The 13,419-nt window shown below is 44.3% G+C and overlaps 1 protein-coding gene across 2 annotated transcripts in view; it reads right to left on the bottom strand.

Moving 5' to 3' along the window:
- AFF1 (AF4/FMR2 family member 1) overlaps positions 1-13,419 on the bottom strand; it is a 67,597-nt gene that overhangs the window by 41,180 nt on the left and 12,998 nt on the right. For both annotated transcript variants that reach the window (XM_038134476.1, XM_038134475.1), the window contains 2 exons: positions 3,358-3,478; positions 1,850-2,848 (listed from right to left, as the gene is read on the bottom strand). In XM_038134476.1, the coding sequence (XP_037990404.1) occupies positions 1,850-2,809 (960 nt within the window). In that variant the 5' untranslated portion in view covers positions 2,810-2,848; positions 3,358-3,478. The remainder of the gene's footprint in view (positions 1-1,849; positions 2,849-3,357; positions 3,479-13,419) is intronic.

Raw genomic sequence — 13,419 nt, 5'->3', positions numbered from 1 at the left:
GGCCATATATCCAGGGGTGCCATCTCACTGTTTCTTTCTCTTCTCCCTCCAGGCTTCAGCCCTGGAGGGCTCTATTATCAGAGATGCTCATCACTGAGACCAAACAGAAGTAAGCAAATGTGACAATGACAAGACTGAAAAAAAGCAGAAATCAAAGTAATGTATTTTTCACTAGAGCTTACAGAGCCATTATCCAAAATGCCTGTATTCCTCCCTGCCGATGCACAGAAAACAATCAGGGGCCACAACCTAAAGATCCCTACTGCAAAGCAAGATCAATCAGCATGTTCACAAAAAAGGTTCCTCTACCAGCTTCAAAATGGACTAAGCAAATAATTAAAACCAGGGTCCTGGCTTGTACAAAAACATTTTTTTATTATCTTCAATTCCCTTTTTACTGTGTTCTTACTTGGCCACAGATGAAACAGAAGGAGCATGAGCACTGCTACTTCTGCACTGGCAACTGTAGAATTTTCATGGACATTTGGACTCACGTGCTCAACAGAAAGTGAGAAAAAGGTCTCATTCAGCACGCAGCATCATATCTAATGCTGCCCTATCAAAATGCGTATTAAACCAGAGTTACATGAGATGACAGAAGAAGCATGGGGATGGGAAAACAGATAAGACAATAATAAAGATGGGACAATAAGATAATGTAGAAGGTGATGCCCTGCACTGCTTTCTTTCTCTCCCAGGAGTAAAATCTGGTTAAGCAAATAAGGTGATGTGGACCTCAGTGAACTTCCTGTTTTGAGGTGTGATGTGCAATGCCAAACCTACTTGGTAGCAAATAAAGTCTCTCAGCATGAAAGTATTTTCACAACTACTCGGCAATGTCATTTTGACAGTTTCCTCTCATTTCCTACAAGATACTGCCTACAGCCATTTACAGATGATCCACACCGTTTTCCATGAAAACAGACTGCACCCACACTCTTTCTTTTCACTACAGAAGCAGCAAAATACAATTTGAAACCATCTCCACAGCTCTCCTTGCCCAGCTGCCTTAGGACCATGGGTTCCTACATCCCACAGGGCACAGCAATAACATCAGGGCTGAAGGATGAGCATAATAAATCTCCAAAATGTACCAGGGGACCAAGCACCTTTGAGCTCACAGGAGGCCAAGTCCTGAAGCAGGCAGAGTCACAATGCAGGTCCCTTGGCACAGGTGAAACTGAGCTTCAAAGGGCACAGGAAAAGGAGTTGCATTTGCTGAACAACACATGTACAATGTTGCTCCTCCTCTCCCACTGCTTTACCTGCTTTCTGCCTCCATCCCACATGACAAATCAGAGAGGTGGCTTTGGGTCAGCAAAAACAGATGTAGTACAACTAGGAATCTTACAATATCAAGTCATACTTTCCTGAGGGTTTACAGTGAGATTTTACAAACTTACAGAGGAGAATCTGTGCTGTTCACAGTCATAAAACTCAGGTGACCACAGAATCCACTGCACTGCTGGCTGTCCATATTCAGTGAGGATTTGGGGCCTCCACCCACCACCACTCAGAGTCCTGAGACTCTGCATCAACACTTGATCTCACCATATCATTTCTCCCTTCTTTTCAACAAGCCATAGAGGAAAACAAAAATTATGGGCACAGAGGCAAGTTCGAACCATAAAACCTGCTGTAGCCTCACTGAGAAAACAACAGAAAAATCACAGGAAGTGTCACATTTTGACTATTCAAACAGGTATCTCACATCCAGGTCAACCTCAAAAAGCACCTTCCAAACACACACAGTCATCCCTGCTTCTGGCAGTCGCTGCTGTTTGATGACCTGTTCTTTCACAGCCAAACTTAGCTTGCTTCAACAGACATCCCCAAAAATTGCACTCACCTCTATGGGCTCAGAAGGGGTTTCAAATTTGGATAGTTCTGCTTTGGCTTTTGCCTTCAAATCTGACAGATCTTCATCAGTCTCTTCCTTGGGCTCAGAAGGGGTTTCCAACTTGGATAGTTCAGCTTTAACTTTTGCCTTCAAATCCGAGACATCTTCATTGGGTCCTTCATGGTATTCCTCCAGGAGAGGTTTGAGCTCCAGGGATTCAAATGATGCCTGATCTTGGCCATCCATGGGTCTGACATAGGCAGTTGGTTTCTGCTGCATTGCACTGGCTTTTGATGTCAAAGAAGGGGGAAAAGTCTGAGAGGAAGGCTGAGTGGTGCTGGTCAAGGTAACGGCTGGGCTGTCCCGACTTTCCTTCTCCTGTGATCCTGTCATTAAGTCCTGTAATGATTTGGTTTGGCTGTAGGTTGACCCATGACTTTTGCTGCTGTTCTGTGACCTGGAATTGACATGCTGGCTGGAATGTAGAGGAGACAGGGGTGCCACGGGAGAAGACAACAAACACGGCAGGAACGGGGAAAGCGCCAGAGGGGAGGCCTGCAGGCCATGAGCATGACCTTCCCCGCTCCCAGGCTTGCCATTGTGGCTGTGGGGAAAACCTGCCTGAGTGTCCCGGCCACCACGGCCATGCTCCTGACCGTGGCTGCGAGCGCTGGGTAAGCTGCGGCTCTTGCTGTGCAAACCTGAAGCTGGTTCTGTTCCTGACTGCGCCTTTTGGTAGTGACTGGAGTGGCTTGGAGGACGAGGGGGTATAACCATGGGTCCCACGGGTGGACGGCGGGTCAGGTGCTGGAATGAAGATGGCAATGTACGGATGGCCTTCTCAGGGAAGTACGGGCGATCAGGCTGTCCGGGGGAAAACTGAGGGACAACGCTCTTTGGAATTCCTATAAGGTTTTGACAAGATTTGTTGCTCATAAACTCCTTGACCTCCTCATAATTGCCCAGCATGTTCTGAATTCGGCTTGACAACTCATCTCCTTTATTAGTCTGCAACAGAAGAACAAAGAGCTGAACATTTCAAAAGCCTCCCAAGAGATCTAGCTCAGGAAGAGACATTCTTCAGGATCTTAACTTAATCACCACACATCACCATGAGTGAAGTTAGGCAAGCTCATCTCGCTCCTGCAAATCTCTCCAAAGCAGATGGGACTGCTTGAGCCACTATGAAGCCAAGCTTGGTGCACCTGCAGCCTCCAGGCGCGCTAACATCAGATCCATTTGTTATACCCACAGCTGCAGGCAGCCAGGCAGCCAAGCTACTCCTGAGCATCCTCCCTCAAACTACAGGAGGCCAGCCCAAAGTCCACACTGCTCTTGCACAACCAACAGAGATTCAACCACATACTCTGAGGAATTGAAATTAAGCACATGGGAAGATGCTGTGTTTGTATTTATCATGTTCAAGTCTGCTATACCCTAAGCAAAGCCACAGCTCTCCTCTTCCACCCCAACCCTCCCTCCTCCTCTCTTCCCCTCCCAACCCCCCGTACCGTTACCTTGTAGGGTTCTGCAAAGAGGGGAGTTTTCTCAGAGAACTGTTTTTTGTCTTCCAGAACCTCCTGACTCCGTCTCTCTTTCTCTCGAATCCGCAGCAAGTTTCTGTCCTCATTGCACAAGCTTTAGGAAGAAGAGAAAGGAAGGATGATTAACACAGTAGACCAGTGTTATCAACAAGTATCTGCTCTGTACGGAAGCCCTGGTTTCAGACAATGGCACACATCCAGAATGAAAGTAACTTTGAAATCCATGGGATGGTTACAGCTGACAAATCAGTTACATCAAGAATTTGCTGCACAACACAGTAATGTGGTACACAAGGTATATGCATCCTTCTCAGTGATTTCTACTCCTGATACCATCCTTCAAGAACAGTGGGAAGGAAAAAGCTATCCATCCATTTCATTGTGAAACAAATTGAGGAGCAGTCATTGGGGTGACAAGCACACCAGCTGGCAAATTCATTTGCAACAATAACTGTGAAAAACTAACATTCTTGTTGTTCAGACTCCACCCCAACTCTTCACCCAGGAGTAAAAGAATCCATTATTTTGAAGGTGTTGCCACTTTCAAAGAACGAACTTTGCCTACTTGACAAAAAACAAGGAAACGCTACTTGGCAATAAACAGGCTTGAAAGCTGCTCACCAGGAAACCCATGCAGTTGCATTTAAAGCAATCACACAAAGTATTTAGAAATGTCTCAGAAACTCAGAAAACACCAGGTCGAATCCCCCTGTTCCTCCTCAACCCCATCTGCATGCACTCAACTCCAGCAGACCCACACCAAAGCACCAATAAACCCGTGTCACGTGCACAGCAGACAGACTTCACGGAAAGCCAGATCCTTTAAACTACACCTTGCCTGTGAAATCCTACTGCAAAATAAGGGAATCTCTTGCTCTAATCTTACAGACATTGGGGAAGGAAAAGCATGCAAGCATCTCTCTCCTGCCTTATTTCTACTCTACTGCACAGTCTACTGTATACATACAATTCCTATATTCCTCTTCATACTTGCAAATTCCCAAGTGTCCTTGCAAGGGAAGAACCTTGTCCTCCCCATCAGTGACATCTTCCAAAATGCTACACCAATAGCCACCTACTGAAAGTTTAATCATCCCTAGAGGAGAGGCAGAGGACTGGCTTTGCTGTAGCAGTTAACCAAGAGGTCTGACTGCTGCAGAGGGGGTTTCCTGACTCAATGGGAGCTCTGGAAAAGGATGCTGACAGATGGAAAATTTCTATATACAGAACTGCAGTAAGGATGTACTTGTACCACTAAGGCAGAAAAACATATTCAGAGGTTAGACTGTACACATTTAGCATAGCTTCCAACTTTGCTAGAGTCAAACTGTTTCCAAATATAGCAAAACAGAAGTGTCCAGTAATAGCTACGTACTCTACTCCTGCAAACAATTTTAAGCATTCATAAAAGAAAAAAGAAGAAAGCAGGAATCATTGACCACTGCTTCAGTAAATACATACAATCCTTCTGTAATAAACTGTATAATAGAACCATTTCCCCTGTACATCTGATGTAATTTTGCATGTCAGCAATTTGCTATCTATAATCAGTTAGTTGGGCAGTTGCACTGTGTGTGCCAGAAAAGCTTTGTGCAATCAGGTGTGGGAAACACCAACTGGAAAACACAAAAACTTAGGAAAAATTATAAGGCAAACTAGAAGCAATATTGGCTAGATTTACTATCAAGAAAGGTATGCTTCCAAATGATTTTTTTAAGTGAATGTGTGTTTCACAAAAAGGCAGGCCACATATTATGACCCAGAAAATTGCTTTTTACTAAAACACTCTGCTTACATCCATGTGGATTACGGATGTCCTTCTATTTCTAGGCTGGCAAGCACCCAAACTCAGAGTAATCAAGTTGTTTTGCTCAGAGGTTCTGATTACATTCAAACAAAAGGAAAACCCTAAACCACTTGAGTCTCTCACAACAATAATATTTACGATGAGAAGTAGCTATGTTTCCTATATGTACCCTGACACTGAATGTAAAACAACTTATGTGCTGCTTGCTGCAAAGACAGCAGCTGTAATACCTCTAAAGGTCTTTTCTTTCCCTGAACCTTCCTTGACCCCAAGCTCTCTTCCCAGCAATAAATTCTTTCTAAAGAGCGTGGAGGTGGGGGTAGAGGGGAAGGGCAGGGACACTGCCGATCTGCCATAGTGCCAGTTCCCGAAGCTTTAAGAGGAGACAAAGGCGCCTGTTTGGGAACCTCCCAGCAGACACGGGTGCTCACACACCTACGGGAGTACCGGGCACGGCTCAGTCTTCAACACCATCACGGGGTACAGTGGCCCGGGCTGCTGGCCATGCACAGCCAACTGCCCCTGCAGCCAGGCCAGGGGTCACTCCCCTCCCCCCTGCTGCTCGGGATCACCAGCCACCCTCTGCCTCCCTGTCTGAATCGGGTCAATGTAATTTTCCTTCCGAGTTTTCCTCCAACTTCACTGAACAGAAGGAGCTACAGTTTCAAAAGCAGAAGGATAAGGGGAAAAAACACTAAGTAGCTACTTGTTTAATAATGCAGTTGAGAGCAGCAGCCTTCCCTTCTCTAAGCTGCCGACAGACCTTAAACTGCCTGCAGACAAGAGCTAAAACCCCTTCCAATTCTATTTTATCATATAGATGTCGTAAAAACCTTTTGAAAACCAGGGCTATGCTGTAACTCACACAGCAGCTCCCTAAGGTCAAGTGTCAGGAAGCCAGGCAGAAAGCCTCTGAGAACCACGGTCAGCTCAGGCCCTGCGTGGCCCCATGCCAAGAGGAGAGGAGGTCTCCATGTCCTGCCAGGCGCCAGCAAGGAAACCCTTATGGAGACGCCGTCTGCCGGGCTCCGGCAAGGCGTCCTTTGCTCACGCACAGCCCCAGCCCCGCTACTGCCAAAGCCGCGGGGAGAACCCCAACTCCTGCTCTTCAAGAACCTCTTGAGACTCAGAGCTTTGACACTCAGATTTTCCTAGAATGAGAACTCAAGAAAAACCTCAAAGCGACCCCCAAGCTCTTCCTTACTGGTTTGCAGAAATGCTTTGGGAAATGGGACCTCAAGGCTTGGCACCAACACACCAAGCACATGAGAGCCTGGGAGTTAGGGGATACATGCACAGATCACCCCCAAAAAAATCAAAATAGTGCTTTGATACAGACTGAAACAGTAGAATTCTGCTAGGCTCAAAGCAGCCCAAGGTGAAGGCACTGTACTGGCTCCCATAATAAGGGATTTGGTTCAGGAAGTTCAGCAAAGCACACACCCTCATCTGCAACATCATCCAGACTTGGGTCTGTAGCAGAAGCCATAAAATACCCATGTGCTCTGAAGCTGCTCTCAGTGACATGCAGCCCTTACTACATAGGTTCAAATGCTGATATGTGACAATCCAGACCATGACAACATTTTCAAAAAATAGACTGGTGCGGGAAGACATTCTGCCTCTTCTGTCCCGTGTGTCCTCCAAGTAAAAATGAAATGAAAATAAAAATCTGCTTTAATTGCTACAAGATCTAGTGCTGGCTCCCAAAAGGAATTACCCAGGAGCAAGGAAGGGAGGTGAAAAAAGGCTAAAAAGCAAACACACAGAAAACACTTGCTTCCCTCTTAACATGCAGAACCTCTTCCTCTGAAACCCTGAGACACAACATTTCATTTTAATAAAACTGCAGGAAAACACAAATTTATTGAAGCTGTTTTGTCATTAAAATTGATTATTTCTTTAATGTGAGAAACTGCTGATCATGATTGAGAAATGTATTTTTGCTTAAGGTAAGACACATCATCCTCGAAAACAATTAAACAGAGATCACAAGGATGTATCACAACAGCCTTGCTGCAGCACCCCGGCTCGGTTCCTATTAAAATCTCCACAGAGGAGTTATCACAATTTATAGAGCCAAGATCACATCTACAAAGATAATACGCAGTTTCATTCATCAGCCCATCAGCTTGAAAAGAAACGTGGATGAAGTCATGGCACAGAAAGCTCCTGAGCATCACAGCTGTGCTCAGCTCTCACACTGATGTCACCTACACAGCCTGACAGTGATTGCAACACAAGCAGATGGAAGGACAACACTACAGCTAATACCAAACAGCATCAAAAATTCCCTGTCCCAACCTTTGCTTCCTTTCCTTTATGGAGACATCAACAAGCTGTGACTTGCCGAATCTTTTAAGTTCTGTTTCACATCAAACACTATTTCTCAGAAAATACGCAGTTTGAACATGCACAAGTGGTAAGAGAAAAACAGAGGGTAGAAGTACAACGGATGGTACAGTTAGTCAATAATTTTCTGCAGCATCATCATCAATCAATCAGCTTTGGTACATGCTTCCCAAAAATACATATCTTCACACTGAAGTGATATGAATTGGAATTAGCTTTTCAAGATTTTGCTTCCTCTAGCTCCTTCAACTCATCACATCTATCCAGCCCTGTTTACTGACTATATGACAGGGGCATCAGACCCACTGAACAAGAGATCAAGGCCTCACAGGCCACCTGTTTATCTACAATGACTGTAAGAAACCTCCTGTGAAATATTTTTGAACCAAAAAAAAGCATTCCAAGAAAATGCAGCACTGCTGCAACCTTTCCTTCAAAGCATATGGAAAAATGATCCTGAATACACCTCTTTTTATGTTTTAAACACAAAGTCCTCTAGGTTACACAAAAAAAATAGAAGCAGAGAAGGCTGGGAGGTTGTAACAGGCAGAAGGGAGCTGCCACTTTGCTTAAGTAGAAGCTAAGTTGGCCTTTGCCAGAAAAAAAAAGAAAAACAGTTCTACTTTTGTAACATTAATCATCTTCTCACTCAGCCTCTCCTATGGTAATCTTTGGGTTCAAATTCTTACTTATTTGTTTCCTCCCAATGTTGCCAAGTTTAAAATTATATTCATTACTCAGCCATTAAAAGGCTTTTGCTTCCTTTCAGCATCAATAGGCCTTTGATCATCAAGCAGTTCCCAGGAGTAAGCCTGCTCTTTTCCTAAGAACTGAGCCCCTGCAGCGCCCAGCGACTTCTGCAGGAACTGGGAACTCTCAGATGTTCTTCAAACATGACAGATCCTTCAGAGACTGAACTTAAACCCCAGCGCAAATGGCTATGCACTTAAAAACACACCCCGAGATTTCTCAACCTGTGGTCCATGAACCACTGAAGTCTCAAAAGAGGAAAAAGCAGATTTGTCAAAATAACTGACAGTAGCAACCTTTTTTGTGCCTTCTCAAGAAAGGCAAACAAATGAAAAGTTTATGACTTGGACTTGCCCCTCACACCCTGAAATGTTTAAAATCTATTATTTAGTCATAAACTGCCACGTACAACAGCAACTTAGGAAATCTGAAAAAATGTGACAATTATAAAGCACATAACTATGGTGCCAAAGCCGAAGACCTGAACAAACCAAGAGGCAGCATCTGCACTTGTGATGCTGCAGAAATGAAGTCTCTAAAGAAACTCAGGCTTTCAGCCTCTCCCCATGTAGGTGACGTTAATAGAACAGTCAGAAAAGGTGTTAATTATAAGTTAGACGGGGAACACGAAAGCTGTCATTCTCCATTTAAATGCAAATATATTAGAAGGGCTTTTAAGAAGGTGTGATTGTGTGAAGTGTAATTACAAGGAAAGCAGACAAGGAGTTGATGAATTTAAGGCTTTGTTTGTTCTGGATGTGGCAGGCAAAGCAGGAAATGTGAAAAATTTAAATCACCGGGTACGTGCAATGAAAAATCCTGACCACTTCGCTTCTGCAAGGCGTTCCGTACGCGGCAGGCTCAGGCGCACATCCCAGGATTTCCTCAAGCCACGTGAGTGGCCTGACTGCCATTCAGCCCTGAAGGCATGCGTGTCTTTGTGGGTAGGTAAGTAAAGATCTGCAACTCCGGTGCTATTTCGGTGATCGGGTATGCAAGAAAGAATCTAAGCTGCTGGCGCCTTGGCCGCCGCTGATGGAGCAGCTCTAGCATCGCAGCCTCGGATGGGACCCCAGGACGAGTTCCCCAGATTTCAAGAGCCCTCTCATAGCTGCACACCATGCAGCCTTGATTGCGGTGACCCAGCAAGACTGACCTTCCATGCAGCATTTGCAGGCAAGAGGAGCCCATCTATGTCTCTTCTCAGCTCATCAGCAAGGATCAAAAAGTTGTCTTTGTCAGGATACAGATAAAACAGCTGCCCCAATGGGTTTATTTTGCAGAGGTGACAGTGAAAAATAAGTTATTCTAAAATTCACTCTCTGTATCAAAATGAGAAGCATCAGTTTGCCTCTAACTCATCTGCGCTGCTCTGTTGCACAGCTGAGCAAACATTTTCACACAGCCCCAAGTGCCTCCTCCTCGCACAGAGGACCCAGGGCCAATCTGGTCAGGCTCAGCTGGTACACCCAGATCCCTCTGACAGCGTGCTACATCCTGCCTTTGTCTGAGAATCCGCTTCCATGGAGAATCGGCATTCCCTGCTGAGCAGATCCTGCTCCAGCCGAGAGGGGACTTTGACTCACCCACGATTTTCTCAGAAGTGACCTTTTCCCGGTTTTATGGATTTAAAAGTCAGCTGCAGTCACGGAGTCTCTCATCCACAAAATGCAACCTGGCATTATTCCCGACTCGCCACAGGGCAAGCGCAGGGATGCTGGCACAGCAGGGTCACCAGCCCTGTGCCCCAGCCGCTGTTGCAGCAACTTTTCCAGCGGCACCTTCCTCGCCTCTGCAGCACCTGGAGCTTGCTGCGAGCTGGATTTTCCCTGTCATGAAAACGGAGGTAAAGCACTTGGATACTGCCGTGAACTGACCACGTAGACTTGAACTCACACGTGGCCATGTCAGAGCAGTACGGCGGCAATTTGGATTCAGTCAGTGTTCAGGTAGCAAGAAAAATTAAGGTGAGTAGACCCATTAGAGACTCAGCTTGACACGTTCTGCTCTCAGCCAGGACTAACAGCACCTGGAACACCTCTCACTACTTGGGAATGGACTGCCCTGCAGCATTACTCCATCCCACATTGTTTTCTCCTCTTGATTATCTACATGTCACTTAAATAAAAAGCATCATGCATTTCTCCTGATTGTTTAAGTCAGCCTGAGACATGTAAACAAATTTAACTCATTGTCTTACAAACCCCAGCTCAGGAAAATTATGTGAGTGAAGTAAAATCGGTGGAAGAGTGCCAAATCTCAAGTTTTGTTAAGCCTAGACAGATCCTCCAACACTCTGCACTTCAGTGCCCGGCTTCAGCTGTTATGTCTAAGCCAAATCTTTCTGGCAGGGCTCTTTAAATCAGCTGCATGAGTGCAGGAGCAGGGTAACCACCACAGGATGAGCAGCAATCCTTTCAGAGCATGTACATGTGCGCAAAACTGCCCAGCACGGGGAGAAGGTGTTCCCCAGTGGAAACAGAGGCAGGAAGGTGATATTTTATTAACTCACCCACCAGTAGCAAAATATCAGTGTCTCTAACGCTGACAAGGCGTACTTGTATAGTCAGAAGTGGTTATCAGCTGCTGCCCGAGCAGTCTGAAGGCTTTCTTCAGTGAAGTGGTGCATGAAATCTCCCACTGTACCCATCTGCCTCTGAATTCCTCATCTCAATGGCAGAAATCCAGCACCTGGGATGAACTGTTGTAGGCTTGCCTGGGAAAATGCATAGGGTACAATCCACATTCTACCTTAGATAAAAGCTATCCCACCTGCTCATTTGCTTTTGCCTTGAAATACCTCTTTTGCTGTTCCTGTTGTTCAGTAAAATCAATATGTTTAAAGGCAGCAAGAGAACTGTGCATTTGCAGCAGTAATGCACAAAAAGCAGAATGTAAAAATGAAAACAGGTTTCTGTTTCTTTAAAGTTTGCTCTAATACAATGTTCTTTACTGGCAAACCATGAGAGATTAGGTAAAAAGGCTGTTGCAAACTAGTACTATCTAAAAAGGAACCAAATAATTAAGGGATCAAGAAAAAGCATTTTTACCTTTCATATTAATTTCCCAGATGTATTTAAATTAATTTTTCACACAATTGCAACATTTTGGTTCACACTCATTTCCACCTTAGTGGTTATAGGAAATTAAGCCACGCTTGCTTAGACCTACTGTTTCTTCCCACCCGATATCCAAATATTTCATTCCTCATGCAGCATAAAAGTACACAGTCAAGCAAAGCCCAATGGTCCCCTCCAACCCACTTACAGTTTCTCCAGTATCCTCATAAAAATGATAAAGCTTTGAAAGAACTCTCAGCTAAAAGGCCTTAAGATAAAAAGCAAATTACAGCAATGTAAAAAAAGAAAAATAACAATCCAGGTGATATCAGCTGGTAAATTTCAGAAAACTAACGTTTAATTTTCCATGTCAAATAATTTTTCAAGTTAAATCAAAGATTCAAGTCTTACAATCTATTTTACTAACTTAGTTCTTTGAGAGGATACCGAAATGCTTACTGCATGCACAGGAAGTCAAATGCAGTAAATTTTCTATTTTAGGACTACATTAAAATTTTTCAAGTGGACATGCCTTTTGTTCATTGATTTTATAGAATTTCCTTAATGCTGCTAAAAAAAACCCCAACATTACTGTTCTCCACCACAGTAAAAAAAGAATTTCAACAAGATACACAGTTGGTAGAAGAAAACCCGAAATATTTAGTGAGCAGCTTCTTCATGGTTGTGCATTTTAAATCCCTCCTCGCACAACACTTCTCCTCACACAGCTACCATCCCTGCACATCTGGCCAAGTGAATATATCAGTGTTTTTTTCCCCAGGAGCCTGCTATCAGCTGGCCTTGTCCATGCTCTGACAAGCAGCTCCTATTCCACCAGTCACTCTGCCATGTGGTCCACAGGTGCCACAACATACACATATTGCCACATTCTCACTTCACACACAGCTCAGCTTGGCTTGACTCCCTTCAGCCAGCTCCAAACCCCCACTTCTCAAAGACCTGACTTCAGCCAGCTTGTTGTAAATGCTGTCAGGTAGCTTGAAAGGGCCGGCAGTGAGACTTCTGCAGAGCCCAAGAGCCTTTCACCTCAGATTTCCCGCACAGTCCAAAGGGTCCTCACTTCTTCCCTCTGTGACCATCCCAGCTGAGAGCCAACACAGGCTCCTGGAGCTGACAGCTCAATGCAGCTCAAAGCCCAGCATGTAAAATGTAACATCAGCCTGAGAACTTGCTCCTTTCCCGACTGCAAACCTGAAGCTGTTCAAAGAATTAACTCCACATCAAATGCTATCAGTGGTTTAATTTGCTATGAGGCATATCAAAAGTAAAACCTGCAAATACGAGCATTTGAAACTGTCTCAGAAATATGGATATGTGCAACTCTGTCTCCTGAATCTTTAATTCTCTGCAACCTATTAAACACAAGAGCAACTTCTTGTGAAGCATTCTTACTGTAAATCCTTCCCAAACAACTGAGTAAATCAAATCTAACATGCTAAGAACAGGATAGTACTGCAACTAAATTGAGATTAAGAGAAGTTAAAAAATATGAAAGTGATGAATTCTTTCATACTTTCATAGGAATCATGCATGAAAGAAAGGTTTCCTACCCTTTTGAGTTTTTCACTTACATAACAGAATGTACCAAGTAACAGGTTGGACAAGTCTTATCTGCATAGCAAGGACTACGTAGAAGCACAACGAGATTAGCAATGTTTGCTGAAAAGATCTGTTTATATGCTGAAAAGCCTATTTAAAATCCTTTCCTGCATTCTCTGCCAGATTCTAATTATTCCAGAAGTATTTTCTAATTTTTTTCATCTATACACAGAAGGGCCTGCTAACTTTCCTATGCCTTTTTTTTGTTGTTTTTCCATTTTATTAAGAGGTGCACATGCTCTGTAGCCGACTACCTCTCTCTGCTGGAGTTTCAAACTGCAATCGAATCATCAGCCTGAACAAAGCAGCTCATTGTCATTCTGAAAGAACTTGGCAAGTGTTCAATCTAAGCAAGAGCAATAATCCATGACAGGGTGCATTAGGCAGGTACTGATGCATGCCTAATGCACACTGCAAAGCATATACCCCTCCAAAATACACTCTGAA

The sequence above is a fragment of the Motacilla alba genome, chromosome 4 (genome assembly GCF_015832195.1).
Source record: "Motacilla alba alba isolate MOTALB_02 chromosome 4, Motacilla_alba_V1.0_pri, whole genome shotgun sequence".
In the NCBI taxonomy this organism is placed as follows: domain Eukaryota; kingdom Metazoa; phylum Chordata; class Aves; order Passeriformes; family Motacillidae; genus Motacilla; species Motacilla alba.
This window is presented reverse-complemented; position numbering and strand designations above follow the sequence as displayed.